The 17,894-nt window shown below is 41.9% G+C and overlaps 3 protein-coding genes across 3 annotated transcripts; 1 reads left to right on the forward strand and 2 right to left on the reverse strand.

Moving 5' to 3' along the window:
• Nucleotides 1-261: 261 nt before the first annotated feature.
• Nucleotides 262-2,282, reverse strand: LOC127772646 (succinate dehydrogenase subunit 4, mitochondrial-like). Its single transcript, XM_052298597.1, has 3 exons — nucleotides 2,096-2,282; nucleotides 959-1,060; nucleotides 262-863 (listed from the first exon to the last, which is right to left on the reverse strand). The coding sequence occupies exons 1-3, from the start codon at nucleotides 2,198-2,200 to the stop codon at nucleotides 468-470; spliced, it is 603 nt and encodes a 200-aa protein (XP_052154557.1). The 5' UTR covers nucleotides 2,201-2,282; the 3' UTR covers nucleotides 262-467.
• Nucleotides 2,283-6,795: 4,513 nt separating this feature from the next.
• On the forward strand, nucleotides 6,796-14,238 carry LOC127773645 (receptor-like cytoplasmic kinase 185). The gene is made up of 5 exons (XM_052299781.1): nucleotides 6,796-7,208; nucleotides 10,274-10,470; nucleotides 10,673-10,862; nucleotides 11,499-11,890; nucleotides 13,010-14,238. The coding sequence occupies exons 1-5, from the start codon at nucleotides 7,097-7,099 to the stop codon at nucleotides 13,592-13,594; spliced, it is 1,476 nt and encodes a 491-aa protein (XP_052155741.1). The 5' UTR covers nucleotides 6,796-7,096; the 3' UTR covers nucleotides 13,595-14,238.
• Nucleotides 14,239-16,161: 1,923 nt separating this feature from the next.
• LOC127773646 (ribosomal RNA-processing protein 14-C-like) lies at nucleotides 16,162-17,504 on the reverse strand. The gene has a single exon (XM_052299782.1). It carries the CDS (start codon nucleotides 17,459-17,461, stop codon nucleotides 16,295-16,297), a length of 1,167 nt encoding a protein of 388 aa, XP_052155742.1. The 5' UTR covers nucleotides 17,462-17,504; the 3' UTR covers nucleotides 16,162-16,294.
• Between the last annotated feature and the right edge of the window lie 390 nt (nucleotides 17,505-17,894).

The following is a 17,894-nucleotide window of genomic DNA, read 5'->3' on the forward strand; positions in this document are numbered from 1 at the left end:
TCTTTGTAACATCTGCAGAAACAATCAAACCAATCAATAAAGTTAAACACACAATCATCTCTGCAGTAACAAAACCTCCAAAAAGGAGCATAGCGCTGGATTCATGTAGGACTGGAGTCTGAAGGATTCGCAAAAAAATAATGGCAGCTCAAGCCTCCAAAAGGAGAAATATATGCACATAAGATGATAATTCATACATGGAAAACAAAATCCATATGGCTGCATCGTGCTAGCAAATACCAAACAGTTCATATCAGTTGCTATTATTATAAACAAGAATGAAGTCGAACTAATTGCTTCATTGATCACTAATCATCCTCTTTCAAGTGCATATACAAATGAAGTTGAGAAGGAAAAATGTTGAAAATGTCCATGAAGAGAACAAGGCGCCAGAATTTTATCCACCACCGTCATTTTTTCTGGTGTATGGATGAGTACATAGATTGTCCCTCTGCAAGAGATAAAACTCAGATAAAGTTGAAATACACAATGGTTTCCTTCGCCATGATCAACAAAAGCAGCTTGAAGTATATCAAAGCCCACTTCCTGGTGATATCATGGTGCACATAGTCCAGAAATATCTCCTTGTGAAACATGTATATTTGATGGAATACTGCGCCAACCAAAATAGAGGTAGCAAGCCCATTTTTTGAGGAAACAAGCAGAGAAGGGATCATGTAAAATGTGACTAGCGTTGCAATCTCTGATCGCTTTACTTTAGAACTTTCAATTGTCAAGGGACTGCTTCTAGGTTTAGTGATAGCTGCTTCTAGTGGGCTGAATGCCACAACTTTAGGAGAGGTTCCTTCCATTACTTTCAGTGCATCAGAGTGTTCCATTCCAGCAACTGGCTTACATGTCTCCTGTATCAGTTAGATTAGAAAACATCAACCCGATGAACATTCAACATGTAGCAGGGCACCTGACAAATCAAGCACTAATCTAGCTGGAGACAAACCTGTGCCTTTTGCATGTGAGATCCATTAGATGCAATAGTTGAAAACCAACAAGGTAAAAACTGAGCACCATGGAGATGTGATGTTGGCTCATACCCCAGAGTCTGCACGCATAAATATCATGTCAGAAATGCAAATTAGAGCACAGAAAGTCAGAGGCAATTGTCTTTCAAAAAAATATCAGTTGTCATAATCAACAAAGCAAACAAAATTAGTTTATTGGGCATTTATCATTTTGGTAAATTGTAGATGAGTTTTTCAAGCCTAAATGTATGCATAATATCAGGTAAATCATGCCAAAAGCAAGATGTCAAGCTTCAATTTGGCCAATAGTAGTTGAATGAAATTTCAGAAGTTTCAATTTTGAGAAGACAAATTATTCATCAGATAGAAGGTGTGTGCCATACAAGGATATAATTTCATTCCTAACTAGCATGAGAGCTCAGAAATTTAAGCAAAGCATGAATGGATCAAAAGTCAGTTAATACTCTCCGATGGTATGGAGAGGTGAATGCCATATAAAGTTAGCGTGTAGATCTTAACTAAGAGTTTTCGACTACAGGTTTTTTTTTTTTTCAAAACGGAAACTTACTACTCCCTCTGTCCCAAAATTTAAGGGTTTTTGGGTAGATGTGACACATCTTAATACTATGATTCTAGACAAGCTTCTGTCCAGATTTGTAGTACTAGGATGTGTCATATCCAACCAAAAGCCCTTATATTTTAGGACGAACGGAGTAATAGTCTACTACAGTAGCTAATCTTCTGCTCAAGGAAGAACATGTCCAGTACTCACAAAACATGGGAACATATAAGTAGAGTTCAGCTAATCAATTGGACAACTTAAGGCTCCCAGCCTCTACTGGTATATCCATTCCATCTCAAACCTATCACCAATAGAGGGCACACACATCTTTCACAACGAAACAGGGCAATATCGAAATCTACATAGAGGCTGCATCAGATCACACACCAATTACACAATACTATCACCACAGGTAACCGAACCAACCAAATCATCCCAGAGGCAATCGGATCAACAGCGCTCGCACCCAGCCACTTCGATCTTGTAAACACCTAAAATCTACGCAACAAAAGCGAGAGTCTCAGTGGGGGACTAGGGAGGGGCGGCGGCGCACCTTGCCGAGGCCAGGAGGGGAGGGCCGCGACGGGGCGCCGGCGCCGGCGCGGGAGAGGGCGAGCGCTAGGCCTCTCCTCGACCGGGCCACGAGTCGCGACGCCATGGCGATTCTCTCTCTCTCTATCTCTCTCTCTCTCTCCGCCGCCGGCTGGTCGCGAGGAGGACGAAGGGTAGAGAAGAGAAGAATAGCGGGAGGGCCTCCTCGTGCTTGGCCCACGAGGAGAGCGTATTGGCCCCTGGCCCATCTGGAGCTCGTGTACTGGGCCCGTATGGGCCTGAGAGGTTCAGAGTGAGGTCTACTTAGATTACTTTTGAGTTGTTTTCTTTTATTACACGGAGAACACATAAGGTCTGGTTTAGTTTCCCAAAATTTTTTTCTAAAAACATCACATCGAATCTTTAGACACATGCATAGAGCATTAAGTATAGATTAAAAAAATACTTTGCGAGACAAGGTGTGGTTTTGAAAGAGGAACATGACAAGGTGGTGTGGCTTCATGTTAAGAAAAAGCAGTTTACCTCTCGATCAATGTATAGACTCTTGACCTTTGGGGGTGGTAGATACAGATATGCAGGAGATTTGGAAGAGTAAAATTTCTTGGAAGATAAAACATTTTGCTTATCATGCAGGAAGGGGGAGGATTCCATGTGCTTTTCAGCTGGTTAAGAGAAACTGGAAGGGGGGAGATGACAAATGCAAGTTGTGTGGGGCACCTGAAAATGTCAATCATGTTTTGTTCAATTGCCCCATTGCGATATTTGCTTGGTGTGTGATCAAGGAGGTTCTGAACTTCCCTGTGATCCCTGTATCCTTTTGGGAAGGTCTAGGGTTATTAAAACAAAAGCTGGGGGGAAGCTGGGTGTAGTAGTGTTCGCAAGTTGGATTTGGGGTATTTGGCTAACTAGGAATGACTGGGTTTTTGAGAATAAATTGCTCAAGTCTCCTTTGCAGGTTGTTTACAGGATAATTTCACTGCTTCAGCGCTGGAGGCTCATTCAAAGAAGAAAAGAAGAGGTTTGTTTGGAGCAACTGATTAAGGACTTGATGACCAAGCTTCAACAACTCCGTCCTTCGGGGAGGCTGCCAGATGATTTAGATTTCAGTTAGGGGTAGTTCTATAATGTTGCTGTGGGGGGTGTTTAGCTTCCTTTCGTTTTCTCGGAGTGGTGTCTTTTGCCTGGTTGCTAGTTCCTTCCCAGTAACATGTATGCGGGTCATGTTCTGTTTTTTTAATCTTTTACTGCCTATGCCTTTCTTTTTTGTAAAACAACTGTGTTGTGTTTTGTTGGCTTTCATTTTGAAAGCTGGGTATTACTACCTGCCATCAAAAAATACTACCTGCCATCAAAAGGGGGGGGGGGGGAATCGCGAGACAAATCTCTTGAGCCTAATTAGTCCATAATTAGTCATAATCATGATAGGTTAATTAGGTTCAAAAGATTCATCTCGCGGTTTACAAGCGAATTATGAAATGTTTTTTCATCCGTGTCCGCAAACCCCTTCCGACATCCGGTCAAATATCCAATGTGGCACCTAAAAATTTTCTTTTCACGAACTAATCAGGCCCTAAATGTGCCTTTGACAAAAAAAGACGGACATCACGGGAACTTGATATTTGTAGATATCAAAATTTAAACCCTAATAATTTAAACAAGCCTTCTGTTTCAAACAACAATAAGATAACCCTCTCTCCACATGCCCATAAATTTCTGCAAAAGAAATAAAATCAAAACCAAAATTTATCATAAGAGGCGACACAAGCACAGTGAATTCGAGGAAGATTCTCTCTCTGCATACTCTATAGGCTACTCTTCGCTGACATTTGGCCTCGTACATTTTTTGCAACACTCTTTCTCTAACTTTTATTCCATCCTAGTGAGCTCTAACTTGTTAATAATCCAAACAAGTCCCTCGATTCAAACCATGACAAGATAAATCATATCACCACATGCACACAAATTTGTGCAAAGGAAAACAAATCAAAACCAAAATTTGTCATAAAAACACGAGTATATTGGATTACAGGAAGATTCTCGCCGGACTCTTGGTTGCCCCATGCTGACTTTGGACCTCAAGTATTTTGTGCTAACCTCTATCTTGATCCTAAGCTCTCATTCTATCCCAATAAAGTATGTGTTGGTAATAATCCAAACAACCCATTCGATCCAAACCACAACATGATAATTCATCTCCACATGCACACAAAACATGCGCAAAACAAATAAAATCAAATCCAAAGTTTAACATGAGAAACACGAGTACCGTGGATTCTGAGAAGATCCTCTCTCTCCTCACTCTGTTGGTTGTCTTGAGCCGACTTTTGGCATATGACTTCTTGTGCTGCCTTCTTTCTATTCTTGAGCATTGCTTCCGTTCTAGTGAGATCTAGATTGGTAATAATCCAAACAAGCCCTTCACTTTAAATGGCAACAATATAAATTCCCTTTCAACACACACGCAAATTTATGCAAAAAAATCAAAACCAAAAATTTCCTAAAAAAGCACGGTGAATTTCGGAATGATCCTCTCCCTCCTCACTCTACCGATTGCCCTAAGCCGACTTTGGCCTTAAACATCTACTACCGGCTTGCTCTATCTTGGAGCACAACTTCCATCCTAGTAAGGTCTAGGTTGGTAATGATCCAAACAATACCTTCGATTCAATCGACAACAATATAAACCCTCTCTCCAGATGCATACAAATTTGTGGAATTGAAATCAAATAAAAACAAAAAGTTATCTTAAGAGACATGAGCATGGTGGATTCCGAGAATATCTTCTCCCTCTTAACTCTACTAGCTACTCTAAGCCGATTTTTCGTCTTAGACATATTGTGTTATCCCCTTGATCTATACTGGAGCTCTCCTTTCATACTAGAAAGGTCGAGGTTGGTAGTAATAGAAACAAGCCCTACTTTGTTCTAAGAGACATGAGTATAGTTTGGAGAAAATCCTATCCATCCTCACTCTGTTGGTTGTTCTGAAAACATCCTTTACTCTTTATCGTGGAGCCATCCTTCTATCCTAGTTATATATAGGTTGGTAATAATCCAAACATGACCTTCAATTCAAACAAAAAAGAAGATAAACCCTCTTCACATGCACATAGATTTGTGCAAAAGAAATCAAATAAAAACAATGTTTATCTTAGGAGACTCAACTACATTAGCTTCCGAGAAGATCCTCTCCCTGCTTTATCTGTTGGTTGCCTTGAGATGAATTTTGGCCTTGGACATCTTGTCCTATCCTCTTTATTTGTCCCGATACTCTACTTTCGTCCCAGTGAGATCTGAGTTGATAATAATCCAAAAGAGCTATTCGATTGAAAAAAACAACAAGATGAATCATTTCTTCACATACACATACATTTGTGCAAAATAAATCAAATAAAATTTTCTAAAAAACACAAAGATACTCCAATAAGATTTGACTGGCTTCCTTGAGCTGACTTTGTCCTTGGACATATTAGGCCACCTTTCTCTCTATTTTAGAGCTTCCGTTCTATCCAATAAGATTTGACTAGTAATAATCCAAACAAACCCTCCAAGGCTGTGTTCGGAGGAGGGGATTGGGAACCCCTCCTCCCCGACACGCAAAACGAAGTTCGTTTTATTGCATGATTAATTAAGTATTAACTATTTTTTTTTGAAAAAATGGATTAATATGATTTTTTAAACAACTTTCATATAAAAAGTTTTTTAATAAATCACACCGTTTAGTAGTTTGAAAAGTGTGCGCGCGGAGAACGAGAGAGTTGGGTTGGGAAAATGGGGGAAGAACACAGCCCAAGTCCCCTAGGAACTCCCCTCTTCCCCCCTTCCCTAGCCCCCCCTCCTAACATATCCCCCTCTTCAATACCCTAAACACTAACCTTACCTCCACCGCGGCGCCATCAATGGAGAAATGGGCTTTCACCGTTGTTGCCGCCATCACCGGTAAGTCCTCCCCTCCTCTAAAATTTCAGTGTTAGGATGAGGGTGATTAAAATTTCTATTAATTTCAGTCACCCGAAAACTAGCAATTTCCTTCTCTAAAAAGTTTTTATTTTTTGCAAAAGAAATTAAATCAGAACCAAATTTATCCCAAGACACAATGCGATAGTGGATTCTTGGAAGACCCTCTCTCTCCTCACTTTGCTAGCTGCCCTGAGTGAACTTTTGCCATCGTTCCTCGGATATCTTGTGCTATTCTCTCTCGTAGAGCTCTGTTTCTGTCCAATGAGATCTAGGCTAGCAATAATCCAAACAGATCCTACAATTCAAAGGACAATAGAACAAACATCTCTTCACATGTACATAAAATGTCCAAAAAGAACTCAAATCAAAACAAAAAATATCCCAAGAGACACGGCACCACGGACTCCAGAAAAATCCACTTCTTAGTACGTCCTTACTACGCTGATTGTTCAAGATAACTTTTAGCATTATCCCTCGGACACCCTATGTTACTTTTTCTTTCTATCCCAATGGTTCCCTTTCATCTATCCTCGTTTCTAAAATCACCGACCATTAAGATCAACGATAATTCAAACAACAAACAGATAAAACCTTCCTCTACATGCACACAGATTCAATCATAAATTCCTAAACAAAAACTTAAACTTACACAAAAATAAAATGAAATGAAAACGAAAAAAATCCATGATGGGGGAGACAAATGGTAAGGTGGATTCCCGGAAGATCCTCCCATCTCACTCTTGCCCCTGGGCTGACTTTTGCCCTCCCTTGGGCATCCATCTCCTCTCCCTCCCTCCCCTCCCCTTCCATCCCTACCCCCAAAATCGCCGACCGACCGCCCCCAAATCCCATCCAAGAGCCGTCGCCTCCTCCAAAGATCGGATTTCGAGACCCCCCAGATCGGGGGGAGAGATCCCCGTGTCGTCTGGTGTGGTGGGTCGGCCTCCGCCCCCCGGCCGCCGCGCTTCTCTTGATCTTTCTTTCTTTTTTTTGATTTTTTTGCGTTTCCCCTCCGGGAGAGGGGAGGGGAGGAGGGTTCTTGGATGGGCTGCTTTCCGTGCTTCGGGTCGGGCGGCAAGGGGGAGGCGAAGAAGGGCGGCGGCGGGCGCAAGGACGGCGGCTCGGCGGATCGCCGCGTCGCCCGGGTCGGATCAGGTGCGGTTCTTGTGGTGGGGGTGTGGGGGGAAAGGGTTGTATCTTGGGGGTGGTTTTGTTTGTAGGAAATGGTAGCTGATGATTTGCTCCGATGTGGTCAGTTCATGAGATTTTGGTGTGATTCGGATCAATGGGCGATTCGAACTTTGTGCTAATACGTATTCGATTTTAGCGAATGGGTTGGAGACAATCTCGAGGTTTCGGCGCGGATGGTGGTGTAGTGGTATTTGGGAGATTTTCCTTTTGTTCGTGTTAGGCTATTTTGATGGTATGAGTGCTTGATGTTAGTATGCGTTACTTATCTATTTGTAGTTTATCTGTGATGTTTTGGATCGGTAAGCTAGGTCATCCTTTTTGGTTTATCCTATAACTGATAGAAGCCAGCGGCTTTAGTGATATTTTCGTGGATGGGTAGGAGGTTGTGGATGGATAGGAGGTTGCAGTATGACTCTTGCAGTATTGGATTCAGGGGGACAAGGAAATTAATGTTTCACTTCTTGTTTATACTGATAAATGATGTGGAAGTACTTGCAAGACTGCTATAGATGTATATGAAGAAATGGACGAGTCAGGGAGACTTAGCTTCCCCCCAGGAAATATCACCTGCAATTTTAGCAATAATCGGTAACAATGTGGTTAACCTTGTTAGTAAAGCTGACCTTTGAAAGCATTCTATCTGTTTGACTTATTCTCTGGGCTACAATGACAAACCTATGGACAACACATGCTAGTGTTGGTACGTATGGTAGAAGACCCAGTGCAACATCAAACAAGTGCCAAAGAAGCGTCATTTTGTACTTTTATTTATTTCCATACAACATGGTACATTCACCACAAAATTTTAATCCTGGTTTGTGATGACCAAAATGGCCAATGTGTTTTAGAATGATTAGGCAGGTTATCTCAGTTCTTCCACTGGATATGTTTTTAATATGCACAACACATCTGTAAATGGACTGGAAAATTATGTGATTTTCATGAAAGATCTTCTATATGACATTCATCAAAACGGAAATGCATATTTCAATTTCTCTAATATAATTCTCTGTCTGGATTTTTGTCCTATGCTCCAACTCCAACATGCATGCTGACAAAAGTGAAACCTTTCCGACTTTGTCCTGACTTAAACATATTTTTTATTCACCCCCCTCAATCGATAAGACAATAAATCAATATAACTTGTATAATGATGATATTGAGCGCAGTTTAGCTGGCCATGGATTCCGTTTGTGTTTCAAGATGAGGCATTGATTTTGTAGGGATTTTTCATCAGACTGTAAATGGTCTAATCATCAATAACTAAAATTGTACCTGCTTTTCACATTTGTTATTATAAAAGCTCAAACTATCGTAATATGAGGAGGCACCACATTTTCTCCGAGAGGTCAAAATGTACAACTCTAATCAGAGGGAGAAGAAATGAGTCAGCATTTGGTGTGCCCATAAATAAGAGAAAATTCCTTATATACCATTGGATGTTACCCTACTCCTCTATTGCCATTCAAAAATTGACGTTTAATTATTTTTCACATTCTCATTTCTTGTTCCTCTTTCTTCTCCTTTCCTCCCTTCCTCTCTCTCCTCACCTGCTGTTTCCTTTTTATTTCTTCCTTCCTAGCCTGTTCTGTCTTCGAGGATGTTACCCTATTCCTCCATGGCCTTGTTCCTCTTTCTTCTCCTTTCCTCTCTTCCTCTCTCTCCTCACCTGCTGTTTCCTTTTTATTTCTTCCTTCCTAGCCTGTTCTGTCTTCAAGGTCTGCTGTACTGAGCACCGTGGATGATTACATCAAGCCAGAATACCATGAAGTTGGGGCCCATTGTCAATAGAGACTGAGGTCAAAGCCATAATGTTGGGGGACAAATACAAAGAATGGCTGAAATTGAAGCCATGACGACGGGAAGAGCACATTGGCAGCATGTGAGCTTGGCAGTGCACAAATTGAGGCACGATGGCACATGAAGTCAAAGCTCCTCGTCCAAGGATTAGGCTGTCTGCGCTTGAAATCAGAACACACTGGCAACAAAATCTAAGTTCCTTCCTCTCGTTCTAAACCCAAGGTCCATGGTGGCTAACTGGCCATGACCTTGAAGGCAGTGGTTGTGTTTGGGAATGGTGTGGATGTGTCTAGCAGCAGTAGAAAGACATTAAGTCCGTCTACTGACAACAATGCTTGGCTGCAGGGGGCTGCATCCATGGCTGCCGAAATCAAAACTTGAGGGTGGCAAAGCTTTTTTGGCTGTGGGGACGAGCTCAGTGGCAGCTGAATTTGTAATCAATGGCACATCGTTGGGGCTGGGAGAGGTGAGGGAGGCAACTAAATTACATGGGTGATTATGTGATTGGGATAGGAGAGGGAAGTCCAGCAGTTGAGCCGCTTAGAGTACCTTGTGGACCATGGTAGCGTGCCATCTGGCATGGTGGGTGAATAAGAGAGAGGAGTATTTAGTGCAGCTGGCTGTAGGTTGATATTAGTGCTAGTAGAGTAGGGTATGGTCGTTTTATTTTTTATTGGTGGCACATTGGTAATGTTTTGATACTAAAATGTACTAATGTTTCTCTTCCGCGTATTCGAGAAAAATGAAGAAGAGAGGAGAGCAGAAAGAGATTGGATGAAGATGATAAGTGGCCGTGTAAGGGCAAGAATAGGATTTTGCCAAGAAAAAAAAACCTGACCACTAACAATGCGTCGTCCTACCAGAGTAATAAATGGACTAGGGCAAGAAAGGGTTATTAAATATGGGTCGGTGGAAAATAAGTGAACATCAAATTTTAGATGGTAAATAGGGGATTTAAGTAACACTCAATGGTACATAAGGAATTTTCTCAGTAAAAAAGGGAAGTTTACTAAATAGATATTATTACTGTTATATTTGATTTGTTTAATAACAAACATAACCATATTCTCAATTTAGGTATTAGAGCATTTTAAGCAATTTAACTGCACAATCATGTGGTATCTATGACTTGTTTTTACTATTTTACTATTTATTCTTTAGAAGTAGTTCACCTTTTTTTGTTACATTGATGATTCAGGTGGCCCCTAACACTAGATCATTTTCTCTAGATAAATCAAAATCACAGGGTGGATTGGACTCTAGGAAGGATGCATTCATCCCAAGGGATGCGAATGGTCAACCTATTGCTGCACACACTTTCACTTTTCGTGAACTTGCTGCTGCCACTAAGAACTTCAGACAAGATTGTCTATTGGGGGAGGGAGGTTTTGGCCGCGTATATAAAGGACACTTGGAGAATGGGCAGGTTTGTGTTCTGAAATATGTTTTTCGTGGTTGGGGATTTTTTGAATTCTCTATGGTTAGCTACTGTGCACTTTTGGTAATTTGCGTACTAAAACACCACATTATGGTTACTGCATTTCTTTTAACCCCCTATGTGATCTGTGGAGCATTAGGGGAGACATGTTTCCTTAAAGTCTTGATTGATGAGCTTACCAAATATGCAGGCTGTTGCAGTGAAGCAACTTGATCGCAATGGACTTCAAGGAAATAGAGAGTTTCTGGTTGAAGTCCTTATGCTCAGTCTATTGCACCATGATAACCTGGTTAACCTAATTGGATACTGTGCTGATGGGGATCAACGTCTCCTTGTATATGAGTTTATGCCATTGGGATCACTTGAGGATCATTTGCATGGTAAATTTGCTACTCTACTACACTCATGAACTCCTATTGTATTTGTATGCCTATGTCCTGTATATTCAAAGACACATGTGGCATTATACATGCAGTATCTGTCAACTCAGCTTGCAAGTACCTACATGTGTTTATTCTATCGTTGTGGGCTCGTTATAACTCACACTTCCAACAGTATAAAGTTTCTTCCAGAAAAAGGAAAAAAAACAACAGTTTTGTGGGTTATCCTGTATTAACTCACAATTAATAAATACTAGTTAAAATAATTTGCGTCGTGAAAGTGGTTTACCAAACAGAAACCTTACATTGTTGTTACTTCAACTTTATTGTCTCCCACATATCCTGTCTCAAGTTTATATATCTAGAATACCCTATGATGTAATTATGCTCAGATACTTGTTCCATTGCTAAATCATGAAAACAAAACATTGTGTCTATAATCTGGACTTGATTTACTTAGCATTATGGTTTTTCGAAACCAACAGACTCTTATGTTTCCATAAAAGTTGGTAATATGCAACAACGATGTCTGCATCAGACTCTTAAGCGCATTGTTTGTTCATAAGACGTATTTAGTTTGTTTAAATTAATTTGCATGATTCATAAATGGCAACGTTTTGTACTTTTGTGTGTTAGATATTCCACCTGACAAGGAACCTCTCGACTGGAATACACGGATGAAGATTGCTGCTGGTGCAGCCAAGGGCTTGGAATTCTTGCATGACAAGGCAAATCCTCCTGTTATTTACAGGGATTTCAAGTCATCGAACATTCTTCTTGGTGAGGGATACCATCCAAAACTATCAGACTTTGGCCTGGCAAAACTTGGCCCTGTTGGTGACAAAACTCATGTTTCAACACGTGTTATGGGAACTTATGGCTACTGTGCCCCAGAATATGCGATGACTGGGCAGCTTACTGTTAAATCTGATGTGTATAGTTTTGGTGTTGTGTTCCTTGAACTGATTACTGGCCGCAAAGCAATCGACAACACCAAACCACTTGGAGAGCAGAACCTAGTGGCATGGGTATGTTCATCTATTGTCTAAATTTTGTCATAAGCTTGATGGTTGCCTATCGATATATCGTAGCAAATTCATTTATTTTACAATTTCTTGGATGAAGCATAGGTACTAAAACATTGTAGTTAAGGAAAAAATGAACTAAAAGATTTAAAAGTATAACTAGGATGGGAGTAAACTGTTTTTCCTAGCTTGGAAAATGAAATAATCCACTAGCCAAAAAGCTAATGTCTCAAAAGACATTTTTGGAAATTGTGCAAGGTTAGTCTTTTATTTACTTCTCAGATCATATAACCTTTTCTAACTGAACCTTGAGACTAACATTTATATCAAATGCCTCATTTGTTAATTCATATGGCATTTCCCTCGTATTTTCTGGAACGCAATCTTCGAAAGCCTTACACTGTAGCACATATAACATGCAATCTTCGAAAACTATTTCTATTCAGCTATTGTTATTGCTTATTCATCCAGAAACAGTAACTTTTCATTAGGCAGTTTGACCAGGGTCAGCCCTTCTTGGCCTTGGATTTATTGTCAGTTCCAAACCAATTTTGATTTTTTAAGAATGATTTTACATTTTTTTTTACTTTTCTTATTAGCAATCATGAAAGGAGAGCAATTAGAGCGATGAAGAAAACCCCTAAAATTGATCATGAAGTCAAAAGTTTAAATTAAATTCAGCTTAGAATTATGATCTGGAGCTGAGGAGCTCAGCCAAGCGGGTAAACCAGCTGGTAAAGTTTGTTGATTTGACTTTATAATCTAAACCAGCTGAGCATACTTGTATAATTGTCAAGTTTACCTCAATATCGGATTCCACCTTGGTTCTGAAATCCTCTTATAATACAAGAACGGTGTCTCTTATCAAGTGAGCGTAAAGTAGTTTTTTTTTGGGGGGGAAAGTAATTATTTTATTTTGATTGTTAACACCAGTGGAATTAGGTTATTTATTATTGACCATTGACACTAGTTCTTGTGATATCTTGATCACTCCTTTATCTATACTAATTTATTACCTGACAATATATTTTCTTGCAGTTGCAGATTTAAATAAGCTTTACTTTCGATAAATATTCAGATAACACAATTTTGGATATCTGATACCATTGATCTTATTTGCAGGCCCGTCCCCTGTTTAAAGACCGCAGGAAATTTCCTAAAATGGCTGATCCATTACTTGCGGGCCGATTTCCTATGCGGGGCCTGTATCAGGCTTTAGCAGTTGCTGCAATGTGTTTGCAGGAGCAAGCTGCCACTAGGCCTTTTATAGGAGATGTGGTCACTGCTCTTTCATATCTTGCTTCCCAGACATATGATCCAAATGCACCTGTTCAGCACAGTCGGAGCAATGCATCTACCCCTAGGGCCAGAAACCGTGTTGGTGCGAATTTTGACCAGCGTCGTCTTCACTCACCAAATCACCAACAATCTCCAGATTTAAGGAAAGAAGGCACCACAACATCAAAATATGAAGCTGAGGTTAGCAGGACTAATTCTGGCAGTGGCTCTGGTCGACGAGCTGGCTTGGACAGCATGGATGTGACAGGTTCACAGATGGGTAGTCCTGCTCACGCAGGAAGGAAGAGGGAATCATCGCGGAGTACTGATAGGCAGCGTGCAGTCGCAGAGGCCAAAACATGGGGGGAGAATTCAAGAGAAAGAAAGTGGCCAAATGCTCGTGGCAGCTTTGATAGTACAAATGAGTAAACCTCTGAAGCAGAAGGTTCAGTTAAGTCGTCATTCTAGGGGAAAAAAAAAGATGAATCACTTGCAGAACCCAACTGGGTCGAATTAGGTACATGGGGCATTTTCGCTCCATCTCGGCTCTGCGGTCTATGTGAATAGAGCTTCTCTTTTTCTTTTTTCTGTCCTGGAGACACCACCGCTGCTTCAGAGCTCTCCTCTCGTCCATACGAATAGCATCACCGCGATCTCATCGTCGACGCGCCTATTCCTGGCGTCCATTCCTCGTGATTGATCATGCGAATGTGCCTTTTATTCATCATGAAGACAGAAACACCGTTTGGCTGGAAATGTAGGTAGAAAGCAAAAGAGAAAATTTGCTCTGGAGCTATCCATTGGGTATCTCATGTCGATGTTGTTGCATGATGAGTGTCAGCGGCTGCACCATTGTTCCTGAGTGTTCTAGCTCTATGTGAAGTGAAGTCTGCGTACCGAGGGATGTGATGTTTTTTTTTCTTTTCTTTTCTTTTCTTTTTGTCTCAATGGTTTGTACCTAGGGGGTACGGCATTTTACCTGTGTTTCATACACCTGTCATTTGACAATTTCATGTCGGAGTTATCTGTTGTTTTATCTCTACGAGTAAGCTGTTCTTCATTCAATCTTCTAACCTGTGCTCTTTTTTGGCTATGGTTCTTCCGGTATATATTACTCATTTTTTTCTTTGCTTACTAATTTCTTGCGAGTCAATATTGGTGGATGGGGTAACAAAAAGCACTTGTGTTTCCAAGTACTTAAGCTTAATATACTTCCCTTCCAAGTTTTTTATCTCAAATTGTTCATGGCTATTCCTACTTCCAAGTTTTTTATCTCAAATTGTTCCTGGCTATTCCTACTTGTCCATATCGTTGTTCCTGTTTGAGACATCACCAATGGTTGTTTTTTTCCATTTAAATTAAATTGAAGTCACAAGTTACAACTGCAAGTTACAATTGCAGAGAGGGTATACTGAACAAGGTGGCAAACAAAATTCGCAACACCTTGAGTTTGTTTATTTGCTGAACACCGTGTTGCTTCTCGAAGTAACATTGCGGACATGGATCCTATGCAGCACTGCATTTGGTGCTGCATTTGTACTGCAGGTGCGGACAATTCCCATTGCAACATGGCCATGCTACCAGTGTCCATTTTGTCCTGCAGTGTTTCTTTCTGTGTACTGCGACTTCTTCAAGAAACCAGACTTCTTCAAGAAACCAGATGAAGAATGAAGTAGAGGATGGTACAAGTCAAAATACAAATGAACTACCAGCTGAATGAAATGGAGCGGAGGATGGTTCAAGTCAAAATACGAATGAACTTGGCTACTTGCTGTTTAAGCATCTCCTGCCGGCTTGGCAATATTTCACTATTTCTAAAGTAAAATATGCATATTTGATTGATCATCGAAAAAGGCAGGTTGCGAAATGCGTTTGATGAGAGGGCAATTTAAGAAATAGATCGATTTAAAAATAATCGAGATGATACTGAGAGAAGTATACGTGGCTCTATGAGAAAGGGGAAATATAGTGTTCACAGTGGGGGACAACTATAGGTATATAAGATTCGGTACAGGTCAAGAATAAGTGCAATGCATTGACGGACAAAAGAGGGCACCACTATTTCCTGAGTTGACAATGTTTGCGTGAGCATCTTAAAAATCGAATTTTGAGCCATAAACGGCACCAAAAGCAACATGAACAAGCGATCAAGATATGTAATTACTCATTTACTTGTTTCACGAATATATGCAAATGATCATCTGGAGCCAATCGACTCCTGTACATGACATCCCTCAAGCGAAATTTTGCAGAACGCAGAAAAAAACTTAATCAACAGAGGGCTAAAAAACTACCACTACACCAAGAACCAGAACCAGCAGGCACAATCTGAACATGAACAGACAGAAAGCAAACTTCTAAATATGCTCATAGCATGTGATATACAAACAATCTAAATATGCTAGTACTACATATCTCCAGTTTTCTCCTTTCTCCCCTCTTTAAGTTCTCACCACATAGGCTCATAGCAGAATTGTTATAAACATAGATTGATGATTCTCAAAGTTCACTGCAAAAGTTCGTTATCTCCGAATATTAACAAGCTTTTGTGAGGCAACTATAATAGAATGGTGTCATACCGTCTGATAAAACAGGCATATCACAGATTCAACTACAAACTACAGAAAATTTTCAAAATGACCAAGTCTATGTAGCGCATCCATGCCACAATAATAGGTGAACATCGCAGACAGTAATTTAGCTAACAGTGAAGAAAGTGGTAAAAGAAATCCAACCTACAAAGGTCTGTACAAAAGCATCATAATGGAAATAGATATAACCATACATCAGTCTTACCCACTGGAAACCAAAAAAAGGGCAGCCACTAAAGCACCATTAATATTAACGATTTACTGTGTGCAAAATTTAGTGCTAAATGCCTCAAAGACTTAGCAAGGCGGTTTCTTTTCTTTTTCTTTTGCAGGTTTATCCAACCATAAATGAAAATAACACGCAAGAATATCCCCAAAAACATTTTTGTAGACAAACCTGCCAAGTATTCAAATTCCATGCTCTAAATAAGGCACATGACGGTAATGATTTGCTAACCTACTACGAGTGCCGACATTGACAAATGCAACCTTGGCTGATACACTGATCCTTCTCACTTCACAGCATTCAATGGAGATGTTACTCATTGACATATCCTTCCTTGCGCCCTTCAAATCCAGGGCGCATAAGCTTCTTCTCGCGCTTCTCAATCTTGCGCATCTTCTTCTGGTTAGCCCGCTCCCGGATGTTCTCCATTCTCTTGCTCTGCCTCTCCTTCTTCTGCTTGTCCACCATCTTCTGCCTCTCCTTCCACTGCTCGGCGTGCTTCTGCTGCCGCTTTTTATCCTTCTTCATGCTCTCCTTGATCAACTTCGGGTCATCGTGCACCTTCTCGCCAGCAGCCCGCCTTCTTGCCAGATCCCACGCCAGCTTGGTCGCCTTCTCAGGATCCTCCTTCGCCTGCTGCATCCGCTTAGCCTCCTCAAGAGCCTTCTTCTTGTTCTTGATCCTTCTCTTCTTCCGTCTCCTCGCTTCCTTAGGATCGACCCACACATTGCCATAGACGATATCCGGTGCCTTGGAATCCTCCTCCTTCTTGGACTTCTTCCCATCCTTACCCTCCCCATCCTGAGCGCCGGCGCCGCCGCCGCCGCCATCCTCGCGCTTCCTCTTCTTCCCCACATCCTTCCCCTTCTTCCCTTTCTTGCCCTTCTCCCTCTTGGGCTTGTTCAGGAACTCCGGCCTGGTGCACCGGTTGCCGCGGAGCTCGGCGATGCGGCGGTGGAGCCGCTCGCGCAGCTCCTCGTAGGTCACCGACCGGTCCTCGGACACCACGGCCGCGGGCGCGAGCTGCATACCCTCCTCATCCCCTTCGTCCTCCTCCCGCTCTTCGACCTCATCGTCGTCGTCATCGTCGTCGTCGTCGCTAGCATCTTCCCCGGAGGAGGAGGAGGAATCGTGGGCATCCTGGTCGGCGAGGGATTTCTTGAGGAGGTCGAGGGTGGAGGAGGGCGGGGCGGAGGGATCGAGGCGGGCGCGGCGGGCGGCCTTGACGTTGGCGCGGGACTGCGCCTTCATGGCGGCCTTGGCGGACTTGGAGAGGCCCTGGTACCACGGGCGGTCCTCGTCGGCGGCGGAGAGGTAGAAGCGCGGGGGGATGAGCTGCACGAGGGCGTCGAAGAAGAGGGAGTGGCCGTGGGCGCCGCCGCAGCCGGCGGACGCCGCGAGGAGGTCGTCGGCGGCCTTGGCGCTCGCGGAGAGGGCGCCGTGGTCGACGGCGGCGGCGGACGAGGGCTTCCTGCCCATCGCGGCGAGGGTTTGGAGGCGGCAATGGAGAGTCTGGGATTGGGAGGCAACCCTAGAATGGTGGCTTCCCCTTTTTGTTATGTTTATACAGCGGTTGGGCCACGGCCCATGATGTCCACAAACTAGGATATGCGCTGGGCCTGCAGCCTGCTTCGTGTTACAGACTGACAGGCCTATAGTTATTACTTTATCAGTTTTTTTAATATATACTGAAAAATGTCCGTACGTTGCAATGGGTAAAAGTGTTTTTTCTTAGTGATGCTGAGAAATTAATTGAAACATTATGACAGTTATAGTTATACACTATAATTGGAAAAAGTTAATTAAAATCTTTCTTTTATATTAGGCCTTTCTTTTCAGCTCCAGCCCAATCTGCTGCTTCCTACCTTCTCTCCATACCAAGCTAGACCCAAACGTCTTCAACCTCCGTATG

Source organism: Oryza glaberrima, chromosome 5 (assembly GCF_000147395.1).
Source record: "Oryza glaberrima chromosome 5, OglaRS2, whole genome shotgun sequence".
NCBI lineage: Eukaryota > Viridiplantae > Streptophyta > Magnoliopsida > Poales > Poaceae > Oryza > Oryza glaberrima.